At 37.6% G+C, this 13139-nt stretch overlaps 2 protein-coding genes across 2 annotated transcripts; both read right to left on the bottom strand.

Moving 5' to 3' along the window:
• Window positions 1–3594: 3594 nt before the first annotated feature.
• LOC119238846 (olfactory receptor 11H6-like) lies at window positions 3595–4677 on the bottom strand. Its single transcript, XM_037502924.2, has one exon. The coding sequence runs from the start codon at window positions 4639–4641 to the stop codon at window positions 3697–3699; it is 945 nt and encodes a 314-aa protein (XP_037358821.1). The 5' UTR covers window positions 4642–4677; the 3' UTR covers window positions 3595–3696.
• A 5378-nt stretch (window positions 4678–10055) lies between these two features.
• On the bottom strand, window positions 10056–11177 carry LOC119238844 (olfactory receptor 11H6-like). Its single transcript, XM_037502922.2, has one exon. It carries the CDS (start codon window positions 11171–11173, stop codon window positions 10232–10234), a length of 942 nt encoding a protein of 313 aa, XP_037358819.1. The 5' UTR covers window positions 11174–11177; the 3' UTR covers window positions 10056–10231.
• Between the last annotated feature and the right edge of the window lie 1962 nt (window positions 11178–13139).

Raw genomic sequence — 13139 nt, 5'->3', positions numbered from 1 at the left:
ACACCCCTCCCCCACCTCCAGGACTGTTAATAAATATTGGAACCACAAAAGAACATTAATTGCTAATGAATGAAAGGAGTGACTCCATAGAGGTTTGCTATAGCAAGTGAAGTCATTTATGAACTTTTATTCTGTAAAGTAAAATAAATAAATAAATATATATATATATATATATATATATTTTGGCCCTACAGGTTTAGTACCAACTCAGAGAAAATCCATCCGGTTTGTAATAGGTCAAAGTAGTTTGTTTCTAATTGTGGTTGGAGCATTTTAATCATGGTGTTTTGCAGGATATTCCTAAAAAGTTCTTTTTATTTTGAGATGCTATTCACCTTGTACATCATCTCAAAATATTTTCAGCTCTTTGGTTTAGTTAATGTTCAAGAACTTCCTTTTCCTGGTTTAGTATGTTCAATGTTAGATCTCTTCCTCTATTTTATCAATCACATCCAATTTATCGGCAAAATGCTTCTCTTTCTAAATTATGACTTATCATGGACTTCTTTTTGTCTTTACATCACCTCCCAGGATCAAATCAGCTGCTTCCTAACAGAGCTCTGTGCTTCTAATTTTGTATGTGTATAGCTGAGTTAGAGTCAAACAGACCTATGGATGAAAGAATATATTACATTCTAAACACTACATAACCTTATTACCTCATTAACTGGACCAGCAAAGGGAATTCCAAATTGCAGCGTCTCAGAAGTTTCTTCTTTGTTTCTCAGAAGGAAGAGATAGTTTAGGCAATAATCAGAGAGCAGAAAAGAGGTAAAGTAATTGTGATAAAGGCCCTTGATTGTGTTTGTTGAAGGATGGAGTGGTTATAAGCAGAGCCTGCCAGGATCCTGATCCTTGAGGATCCACTTACTGCTTCTAAAAGGAGAACAGTGTCAAGAGATATATTTGTGCTTGTTATTCACTTCCCTTGGGGCCTGCATTAATTTTGTTTTTTTTTTTTCTACGCAAGTTGAAATAATATCTTTTCCTTGCTTCAAATCTCTCACAGATGAAGTTTTAACAAATCAATCGATTGCTTAATTAATCAATCAATAAGTCTATCTCTCACTCATCTAACTGTGCTTACCATGTTATCAATGAAAGATTCTAAAAAACTTAAGGAGGATAAAAGCAACCCCAGATGTTGATAACTGATCTGACATTTGCAACTAGACTTCAAAGTTCTTACAGGCTGCTCTGACACTCCCAGTTGGTCATGCTATTTCTTAGGGGTAAAATGATTGTAGCACATGATAGATGCATGTTTTAGTTTATAAGAACTTTGTACTATTTTACAGTTTTATTAGAAGTATATGACAGACTAGTTCCTTTATATCAGCACCAACACTTGTAGAGACAGTCTTTTCAATTTTCGTTATTTGGGTATGTGTAGTCATGGGCTGCCTAACCATGTATACGTTGGTGATCCCTATATACAGTCTAGGTGGTGTTAGGCTAGGTGTGTGATCCCATATAAGTTTGTAGAAGTACACACTGACATTTGCATAAGGCTGAAATTGTCTAATGATGCATTCCTTAGACTATATCCCCATCATTAAACTACATATGATTATAGATGATATTTATTATGGTTTTCCTTTATATTTCCCTAATGACTAATGGTGATGCATGTCATGTTATTTTCATTTGCTCACTTGCCATGTATATATCTGCTGTTTTGTCCACATTTTTTTTAATTCTTTTATTGTGTTTATTCACAAAATAGGTCTAATAATTTAAATTTTTATGCAAACTTCATTGTAAATACATGTACATTATCCTATGATAGTTGAAATATGTACCTGAAGAATTGTTTGAATATTGCCATTTACAAGACTCATGAACCATTGCCCATGTATACTCCCAGCCTCCTTCTCCTCATTCCAGTCATATCAGGGTTTGGCGGGACCATTGTTGACTATGTCTCTTAGTTTCCCTAATATGAATCCTCATGAAAGATGTTACTTTAGCACTGAGTCAAATTTCACTTCTCCTGAGGAACTTGTTTTCTTCTTAGAGGTAATAAAAATACTTGTTTTCTTCTTAGAGATAATAAAAATACTTATTTTCTTCTTAGAGATAGTAAAAATCACTTCACTAGTTGATTTTCCCTATTCCTCACGTTGTTTTAAAGGAATTCATAGCCCATTCAGAGACTTGATATTAGTACCAGCATAAAATCTTAAGATTCACAAATCCTTTAACTTCTAAAAAATTCATCTTTTTCGTATTTCTTTTATGTACTTTTTGGGGCTACATCAGATCCTACTGGAAAAAAGTAAAATAGAGTAAATATAGTAAAATAGAGGCACATATAACTAGACATGTAAGTAAATAAGTGGTACAAGTTAAGAACATACGAACATATGGATTTTTATTAGGGTGAAATTTTTCTTAAACCTTCCTTTTAGTACATAGCAATGAACAGGCTTCTCCGTGTGTCCAGATAAAAACACATTCTCTCCCCATAACATTTTATTATTCCCTATTCAACTACAATGTCTTCTATATTCATATGCTCCTTTATTTTTTCTACTACTCATGATTTCTGGGACTATAGATTCTTATGTTTGCCTGCTTATTATGTGTCTCTCACTAGAATGTAATATAGGCAGAGATTTTATCTTCTACATTAATGTACCTACAGAAGTAGTGTTTATTGAATGAATAAATGAGTTGCATCAACTGCAGATAACAATCGTTCAATTGATTTTTAGCCAACTAGTTGGACCAAATGTAAACCTGTTATCAGGTATCTTAATCTTCTTGCATTATAGGAAAAGATAAGAAGGATGTTACTACTTCTTACTTTATAAATGAAGGACTTAATTTGAAAATCAGGGAGGAAAACATTTTCTGCTACTACTGTCATGAGTGTTTGAATCACCTATAACAGATACTCTAACTTCTTTCACTTTCCCTAAATTTATTTATTTCTTTCACTTTTCCTAAATTTTATTTCTCTATGTCACATGTTTATTATTAAAAAGATGTCTCTATTAAGATTTATCTGTGGATTGGTACTAGCCTTTATCTACCAATTACATCAGAATCATAAAATTGTAATTTCTGGGGTCCATTTCATAAAGATTATGATTTAGGGAAAAGGTCTGGGAATCTGTTTTTTTTAAAAAGAAATGCTCCCAAATAAGTATCAAAAAGACAGTTTAGAAATCAGTGTTTTGGGTTATTATTCATCATGGTATAAATTAAGTAAAAATCTTTTGGCTCAATTATGACTTGATTGGTATTGGTTTACTTTTGTTTGAGTTAAAAAGGTATGAATGTTCCTCTCTTCTACTAGGAGTAGAGCAGAGGTTGTTAGACCAGAAAACCCAAGTGTGAGAACTGATGCAAGTAATGCAAGTCAAGAAAAGCATGAGTTCAGGAACCAGCTATGTGACAGAGTAAAACGGTAAACAGTTATTGGTGGTAGGAGAAGAGTCAGGGTAGGAGAAGAGTCTGAAGTAGAGACTTTCAAGTCATTTAATTTAAGTTACTATCTCTCAACTCTTATTTGAAAGCAAGGTCTGGTTTAACTGGGTATACTCTTATTCATTACTTGACTAAATAGAAATTGATGTATTTGGTCCTGTATTTCTAGGTGCAAATAGTTGATGACTCATTTTAAGTGTAAGTAGAAACGGGGAAAAATAATAGTCTGCTCTTGGTCCATTCATGGGTTCTAATCTCATTTCATTTGGTTTGACTAATTTTTGTACATTGTACAATCTTTCTCAAGGCAGCCTTCATGTCTTTGTTCCGGAGACTGTAGATCAGAGGGTTTACAAGTGGGGTCACTGCTGAGTACATTAAGGTTATAATCTTATGGCTCCCAATTTGGTTTCCAGAACTTGGGCTGATGTACATCATCATGATGGTTCCATAGAACAGAAAAACCACAGCTAGGTGGGAACCACAGGTGGAAAAGGCTTTATGTCTACCAGCTGCTGATGGCATACGCAACACTGCTCTGAGAACCAGGGTGTAGGACCAAATGATGAAGAAGAAGGTGATGAAGATGATAAGGGAACTCAATATTGAACAGGAAAGCTCAATTCCAGGGGCAGGGATGCAGGACAGTGCCAGAAGAGGACCAGAGTCACAAAGAAAGTGGTCAATGGTATTGGGGCCACAGAAGGGGAGTTGTGTGATAAAATAGATAGGAATTGGATAAGAAAGGAACCCAGTTACCCAGCAGAGGGTCACCAGGTTCCTACAGAGATGACCACTCATGATGTTAGGGTAATGGAGAGGCCTACAGATGGCTAAGTACCGATCAAAAGCCATGAGGGGCAATAAGAAGGCCTCAGTGATGCCCATGGAGAAGAAGAAGTACATCTGGAGGAAACAGGCAGTGAAAGAGATGGTTTTGGTCTCAGATAGGAAGTTCCTCAACATGTTGGGAACAGTGGTGCTGATATAACACATCTCCAGGAATGAGAAATTGGCCAGTATAAAGTACATGGGGGTGTGGAGCCTGTGATCCAGCTTCACTGCACAGACAATGACCCCATTGCTGATCAGTGTCAGGATGTAAGACACAGAGAAGAGCACGAAGAGAAAGCCCTGCCTCTCCCTGGAGCAGGGAAAACTGAGGAGTATGAATTCAGTCACAGTGTTGACTCTGGACACATTCATGGTTGCCTGTAGGGTGGAGAGGAGAAAAATGACAATGACAAATATGATCTTATTCCTGTAATCTTCAGGGATATTTCCTTTTAAATATTCCTAAACACCTAATCAGATCATTATTCCGCTACATATGATCAAACTATTCTACATATAATCAAATTATTTGTCTGAAGACTGTCAGACTTAATACCTTCTCTGATCATATTTTGAGTTTTGGACTTCTCCTCTTTCAGAATATTTTCACAGTAAAGGGCAGTATAAAAATATTTTTTTTAAAGATTCATTTATGCATACAAGAACTGGGGCACAGGCCAGAGGTGCAGTGGGTGAGAAGATTCACCAGAGACCGAGTGGGGAGCAGAACAGGCAGACTGACTGAAACACACTGCTGAGGGGAGCAGTAGGTGAGGCAGGAGAGGTCTGCTGTGCCATGTGGGTCAGCTCCCTGGGATCGAACTCCTGCTGCAGTGGCTGGCAATAGCTTGATAGCACTGTCTTTAACACCAGTGCTACCAGGGAGGCCCTAAAGGGCAGGATCTTTTTTGATTGCTGAATAATATTCCATTGTGTATACATGCCACATCTTCTTGATCCAGTCATCTATTTTTGGGCATTTGGGTTGTTTTCCGGTTTTACGTATTGTAAATAGTGCTGCAATAAACATATGTGTACAGGTGTTCTTTTGAATCAATGTTTTTTGTTTTTTGGGTAGATCCCTAGTGGTGGAATTGCCGGGTCATATCATGCCACTCGCAGCAACATGGATGGAACTAGAAGGAATTATGCTCAGTGATATAAGCCAGAAGGAAAAAGAAAAATATCAGATGGTTTCACTTATAGCAGGAATATAGGGGAACCAAATAAGACATCAGTGTAAAAAAATAATAAAGTACAAAACACAACAAAGCAAAAGCGGACAATTATAAATCAGAGACATACTGCAGGGGAGGAGGAGGGAGAGGGATCAGCGGGAGGGAGGGGAGCACAGAGGACTGAGGTGATGGTGCATGGGTGCCTTGGGGAAGGAAACTCTATGGGGACTCATTCTGAGGGGGTGGGGGGAAGCAAATATTGTTTAAAAATGAACAATGATGTAAAAAATAAAATAAAAATATAAAGGGCAGGATCTTATGCAGTAAACATGTTGAAATAGTTTATGGACATTACTTGTAAATGCAAGCTGGTATGAAAGTCATGTTTTTTCTATCTATAGAGTAAGTTATTTAAATTCAGTGTTTTGGAAAAGAGAAATCTCCAGCATCAAAATGTATAAACAAATCTTGAGAATCCAACATAAATCTGGGAAGGAAAGTTAACAGCTGTATTTTTCAATATATACTTAACTTTGTTTAGCTTTGTAAAATAAGTTATCGTTATCTCCAGGGTAATGGAAATGATAAAATAAAATGTTGTATGTTATCATCTCCACAGGGAAACCATCTCTACTCATCATAGACACAAATAAATATTATCCATCAGAAGAGAGAAAGGCAGAAAATACCACAAAGAAATCATTATGCTTTTCTCTCTCTCTCACTTTCTTGCTCTCTCGCTCTCTCTTTTTCTTGTGGAGCAGTATGGGGACTATAAGTATTGGCATCTTAAGGTAGTGTGATAACCCAGACTAACATTGTCAAATATGCCATTCTTTCTTCAGTGTTCACCAAATTTGTTATCAGTAAGTCAAGAAAGCTATGTAATGTCTTTCAGTTTGGTTTCATCTTTACCAGTTGGATTAAATACTTCTGTGAAATCTTGGAGTGGGTTAAACTTGGTATATAGTTAAGGATTTTTGAGTTTTTCCCTTGAGGCTTCAGGATTTCTAGAAATGCCTCTATTTTTTTGGTGTGTGGATAGATGCAGAAGATCACATATGTCATATACTCCCAGGCAGAGATATCTGAAAAGTAAGGGTAGTGGTAGGGACCATAAATGATCTCTCTGGACAAGGATTCCATTTTTATTTTTCACTCCTGCTACTTCTTATATATGTAGAAGATTGGGATTGTTTTTGGAAGCGAGGAAGAATCTTTGTGAACAAGTACTCTCTTAATTAGAATTTGTCTGGGTCATTGTGTGTGTGTTTGTGTGATTTCTATGGTGAGAAGCAAAATAAAAACAATGAAATAGTTTAGTCTTTATTTTGTTTTAGGGTATTTTCTGGGTCCCCTGCAAATTTAGCTACACTCATCATTTGGACCTAACTGATCCAAAGTGACATGATTGAGGGATGATATTTATTTAGGAAAATATAAATAAGAATATAGACCATAAGAATATAGACCTAACCATTCTTTATAAAGGGTTTCTAGCTAAGATTACTTATTGATATATTATTTATTAAAGGTGTTACTTTTCAGATAACATAATGTCATAACTTTAATAATGATCTTGATGATTGCAGTTAGTGACACAAGGGATGGGAGAACTTAAGGATTTTTCATTTCAAACTTCACTGTAAGGCTACTCCTCAGTTTGAACTGATTATGTACAGCAAAGCAAAACTGTGCATACATTTTCTGTAGCAGGAATTGGAAAGTAACTCAGAGTCTAAAGAATCATGAAGAAAGTCAGAAACATCAAGAAGTACTGGTAACTAATGCATATGAGGATTTCATTGACTTTGTACACCACGTGGGCATGAACTCACTACTTAGGAGTGCTCTGTCATCTTGAACTCCCTCCTGCAGTTGCTGATCATCACTCTATGGCAAGCTGAACATGACTAAAACAGCCTTGCTGCTCATTGTGGCTATATCAGTGTATTCAAGATGTTGCTTCACTATTATCTATGTACCCAAAGACTTGGTTTTGAGGGGTGAGAAGTCTTAGTTTAAAAGGACATTATTTATACACTATTGGTGTTTCTCTTTATCATCTCATTTCCCTGATCCCCAGTCCTTAGTTGTAAAGGTGAATCTCTTTATATTCATTAGTGTAACTTGACTTGCTATTATTTCTACCACCACACCAAAAAAGGTGGAGCTAAAAGACTCACTTGAGAGCTGTTCTTTGCTTGTATCTCTTCTGATCCCATCTCCTTATAGAATTGGTAGGTCTGACCTGTAATCTTCTGTTTTCACTGCAGCAAGGGGCAAACAAAATGGAGGACATGGCATCCTTGTCAACCAGACACCCAGAGAGGACTTACATTTCAGATTTAGTATATTGCTGTGGAGAGAGATTGGCATATTTGTGGCAGGACATATATTATCTGTGGCTGCTCTGAAATCTATGTCTTGTTTTTTCCTAAGGGATATAGTCTCCTATGAATTCCAAAATGGGAGTTCCCAGGGCAGATTTTCAGTCACATCCTAAATGTTCCCTTCTCTCAGGAGCCCATTAACTGTCCTTTGGGACCCAAGTTCTCCAGTGGTGAATGATCATCTCATGTTATTCTCAGAGCTGATGTTTATTTGTTCTATAGAGAGGTTACTATAATGGTACAATCACTATAGCAACACCATCTTATCTGAAACTAGAGGTGTTTGTTTATCTTCTCGTTCCCTTACATTCATACTTATTCATGACTTGGAAATGGTTACTACCTTTTTCTTTCTTTCTTCTTTTTCTTTTTCTTTTTTTCTGGTAAAAGATTTTCCCTCCTGGGCCAGCTCTGTGTTCCTAGTATGATTCCAGTCAGTAAAACACTAGTTTCTGGTGAACGATGTCAGGGCCAGAGACCATGGGCATGGATAAAATGACAAAATTCTCAAGTCTAAAAGATGGGTCCCTTTTTGTCTTTAACATTCTTTCAATCTGTTTTTAGCGGATGTTCTAAAAATTGGCATGATTTTTGAACTTATCTTTATTCTTTCAAGCAAGTCATTGCTGAGTGAGATGACTCAAACTTTTGTACGTCTTTGGTTTCTTTACTTGTATGTGACATTTTGACTATGTTAATTCTCTTAATCCATGAGCAGGAAGTATCTTTCCATCTTTTGTGTCTTCCTTCATTTCTTTTAACAATATCTTACTGTTATTGTAATAGTTTTCTTCCATATTGATAGTATGGGCATTTTAAAAGTTACCATTCTCTCATTTCTCAAAAACAAGATCTTTCCATTTATTGGCCTCTTATTCAATTTCTTTCATCAAGGTCTCATTATTTCTAACTTTTCTCATTATTTTCTGAACTTTTGTCTTGTTTGAATTTACTCCCTTGTATTCTGCAACTTTAGGAACTTTTTTTTTTAGTTCTAACGGATTTTTTTTAGACATGTAGGATCAATTCATCTGTGATTAGTATAATTTTTCTTCTTTAATTTATTTTTAAAGATTTATTTATTTATGCATATAAGAACTGGAGTATAGGCCACAGGTATGGGTAAGGGGGGGGGTAAGAGGGTTCACCAGAGAGAGAGTGGGGAGCAGAACAGGCAAATTGACTGAAATACACTGCTGAGAGTAGCAATGGGCGAAACAGGAGAGGTCTGCTGCACCATGTGGGTCACCTCCCTGGCTGGGGATCTAATTTGTGCTGCAGTGGCTACAGATTGCTTCATAGTATTAATGCTTAACCCCTTGTGCCACCAAGGAGGCCCCTTCTTTCTTTAATTTGATGTCTTTTTTTCCCCTTGTCTAATTGTTTGGGCTAGGATTCCCTGTACTATGTTGACTAGGAGTGTCACCTTTGTCTTGTTCCTGATCTTGGGCATTTTATATATTTGGAATCATACAATGTGTGGGCTTTTGTGGCTCGTTTATTTCACTTATCATAATGTTCATCCATGAACAACTCATCCATGGATACTTATTATTTTTTGTTGTTGAATAATATTCCATTTTATGGGTATACTCACATTTTTTGAGGAAAGTTCATTTCATCCATAGGGACATATAAAATACAGATTGTTACAGAGTTTGCATATTTTCTTTAGATCTGTTCTGATCATCAAGAATAATAAATATAGGGCCTCCCTGGTGGCTCAAGGGGTTAAGACGCAATCTATGAAGCTATCAGCAGCCACTGCAGCACGAGTTCTATCCTCGGCCAGGGAACAACCCACATGGCTCAGCTGACCTCTCCTGACTCGCCTGCTGATCCCCTCAGCAGTATATTTCAGTCAGTCTGCCTGTTCTGTTCCCCATTCTGTCTCTGGTGAGTCCTCTCACCCGCCACACCTCTGGCCTGTACCCCAGTTCTTGTATGCCTAAGTAAATAAATCTTTAAAAAAATTTGAAGAAATAGTTATTGAAATCTTTAAAAAAATAAATATTGTGAGGAAATATGAATAAATATATCCATTTTATTTGAATTAATATTACTGACTTTTTTTGTGCTAGGCATTTCTGGAATTCCAGAAATTAATAAGACATAGTCCCTGCTCTTAAAAAAATCACAATCAAGCCACAATGAGGAGGCACATGGAGATTTATGAACAGCTAACTATAATACAAGAAATAATGAGTACATATTAAATAGCAATAAAAGTGACATTCCAGGGAAGCTTCATTGGTGATCTGGCATGTAAGATTTTGAAATGCCTCCTTCAACATGTTCACCTTTACTTTCTGTTTTCTCAGCTGTTACACTGGCAGGAAGCTCACTTTCTGAACTCATCTTGGAGTAATTCATTAATATCACAGATAAGTGTTAGGAAACTCCTAGAACTTTCTTCAAGGCATCTTTCATTTCTTTATTTCGGAGGCTGTAGATCATAGGGTTGAAAAAAGGGGTCAAAACTGAGTAGAACAAAGTTGTGAACTTCTGCATGCCCTCTGCCTGTCCAGAACCTGGGCTCACGTATGTCATCATGACAGAACCATAGAATAGAAACACGACAGCCAGATGTGAGGAGCAGGTGGAGAAGGCCTTCTTCCTGCCAGCAGCTGAGGGTACCTGCATGACTGCCCTCAGTACCAGGGTGTAGGAGCCAGTGATGTAGAAAAAGGTGGCAAAGATGAGGAGGGAGCTCATGGTGCCACAGATGAGAACAGTCCCTGGGATAGGGACACAGGCTGAAGCCAGGCCCAGCAGAGGACCCAGGTCACACAAAAAGTCATCAATCACATTTGGTCCACAAAATGGGAGCTGGGTAACAAATATCACTGGGATCAGAAACCAGAGAAAACCAAACACCCAGCAAAAGATGACCAGGTTGCTGCAGAACTTAGTAGTCATGATAGTAGGGTAATGCAGGGGCCGGCAGATGGCCAGGAACCGGTCATAGGCCATGATGGAGAGAAACAGGCATTCAGTTGTGCCCAGTGAGAAGAAGAAGTACAATTGGAGGAGGCACTGTGTGAAGGAGATGGTTTTAGTCTGAGAGAGGAAGTTGGCCAGCATGTTGGGTACATCAGAGTTGACATAGCAGATCTCTAGGAAGGAGAAGTTGGCCAGCAGGATGTACATGGGGGTGTGGAACCTGCGTTCCCAGCGCACTGCACACACGATGGCCATGTTTCCAAGGAGGGTCAGGATGTATGTCACAAAGAACACAGAAAAGAGGAAGATCTGTATTTCCAAGCGGCAAGGGAAGCCCAAGAGGATGAACTCGCTTACAGTGTGGGAAGTATTTCTGGCCTCTGAGGTCATTTCCTTCCATCCTGTTAAAATTACCACAGAAATTACATATGTAGAGGGAGCTCCTTCTCCTGATTATCCCCTAGGACAGTGCACATTTTCTTGATCATAAGGGAGGGGTATAGGTCAGTGGTTTCTGTTCTATTTATTTATTTATTTATTTATTATTTTATTACTTTTTTTTAAAGATTTATTTCTTCATGTATACAAGAACCAGGGTACAGCCCAGATGTGTGGAAGGGTGAGAGAATTCACCAGAGACAGAGCGGGAAACAGTGCAGGCAGACTGACTGAAATACACTGCTGAAGGGAGCAGCAGGCTAGACAGGAGAGGTCTGCCATGCCATGTGAGTATCTCCCTGGCTGGCCAGGATTGAACCCGTTCTTCAGAGGCCATGGACTGCTTCCCAGTGCTGCACTCAACTGCCTGTACCACCAGGGAGGCCCTATTTTATTTTTTTAATTGTATTTAAAAATTTTTTAATATATTTTTTAATTGAAGTAACGTTGGCTTACAACACTGTACATGACTTAAGGGTCTAGGTTCACACCTCCTTACATGTATGTCACCACACCACACCTGATCTGGCTCTCTGACAATATAGTTGTTGCATATAGTCTCTTATATGACTGTACACTTTTAAACTGTATAAAAACTACTGTCTGTTAATAGAGCAAACATTGGTAAAGATTTTGAATGAAAATTTCCTTAGAATTAAAATAAAAACAAATTTAAATATTTCTTTTCTGTATTTCTCATTGGGTTGCCTGGTGTATCTAACTTGGGAAAACAGTGCTCTAGATATTACAGACAGGTGACTAGCTAAAGCTAAACTGAGATGTAAATGCTACCAAAATATAAGCTGTTATATATAAATTGATCAGGGATTATTATGCTAGATATTATACTCCTTTCTTAATCTTATAAATTAAATTTATTTCAAAATGTGGAAGAATGTCCTTGCCCCCAAAATTTTAGCCATGGCACAGGCTAAGTACATGTGTGCATGTATGTGTGTAGGTGTTATGTATGTGTTTGTGTGTGAATAGGAGTGTGCCCCTCAGTCCTCTCAAATCTTAATAACTTCCCTTTCAGACTATTTTTATGCCCATCAGACACACTAGAGCTTTATTTATTTTTTTTTTATCAACTGTCTTTTCTGGTCAGGATACCATTACAGTCTTAAATGACAGGATCATTTTTTCCTGATGGCTGCACTATAATTTGTAGAAAGGCAACCTAGTTTGAATCTGCAAAACTAACTGGATGACTCTTTACCACACCACCCTGCCCCACCCACCAGCCCCACACTTGGTGAGATTTCCTGGGAAATGAAGATGAGACAGTAGTCAAGTGATTAAATCCGAGCAGGATCAAATACTGTTTCAATATCTAGGGAACCTTTTTGATGCAGTCTGTTTTCTCCCTGGTATTCTTTGATTTTGTGGTTTATTCAGCCCTAGAGAATTCTTCTGAATGCAAGGAATACAGTAATCTACTTTTGGGCCTTGACTCAGGCTGCCCATCACACTTTGCTGTTCCAGCGATAAGGAGGTAACAGCAGTCACCAGATGGGCTGCTGGGCAATAACCATTTCATTTCTGCAGCTTTGTAGGAGGAATCTTGTTCTTTGGGGGACTGTCTTAATTACTCTACAGGGGAGTATAGCAAGAATTACTGCCTCTATTTCACAAATGAGTCATTAAAACACTTTAGATTCCAAACCAGTAAGTGGCAGAGTCAGAATAAGAGTCTATGCTTTTTGACTCCTATTTTACTGTTCCTTCCCTCCCCATCCCTTCTAAAGTAGAGAACCTCCAACATAAATATGTCTGAAATGTTACCCACATCAGGGAGAAAATGCAAGAAATTAATAAAATAAATCACTCTTGGTGCTGTAGACATCATATCATCTGAGGGGAAGGAAGTGGGTAAAAGTATGGTTTATTTTTCTTTTTCATTTTTACATGGCTATCT

Source organism: Talpa occidentalis, unplaced genomic scaffold, assembly GCF_014898055.3.
Source record: "Talpa occidentalis isolate TD23 unplaced genomic scaffold, MPIMG_talOcc4v2.1 talOcc4.11, whole genome shotgun sequence".
NCBI lineage: Eukaryota > Metazoa > Chordata > Mammalia > Eulipotyphla > Talpidae > Talpa > Talpa occidentalis.
Note: the sequence above shows the minus strand (reverse complement) of the source record. Positions and strands in the feature narration are given on the sequence as shown.

Coding starts and splice junctions, on each gene's coding strand:
- LOC119238844 (XM_037502922.2), bottom strand. CDS start 11,173: ATGACCTCAGAGGCCAGAAATACTTCCCACACTGTAAGCGAGTTCATC.
- LOC119238846 (XM_037502924.2), bottom strand. CDS start 4,641: ATGAATGTGTCCAGAGTCAACACTGTGACTGAATTCATACTCCTCAGT.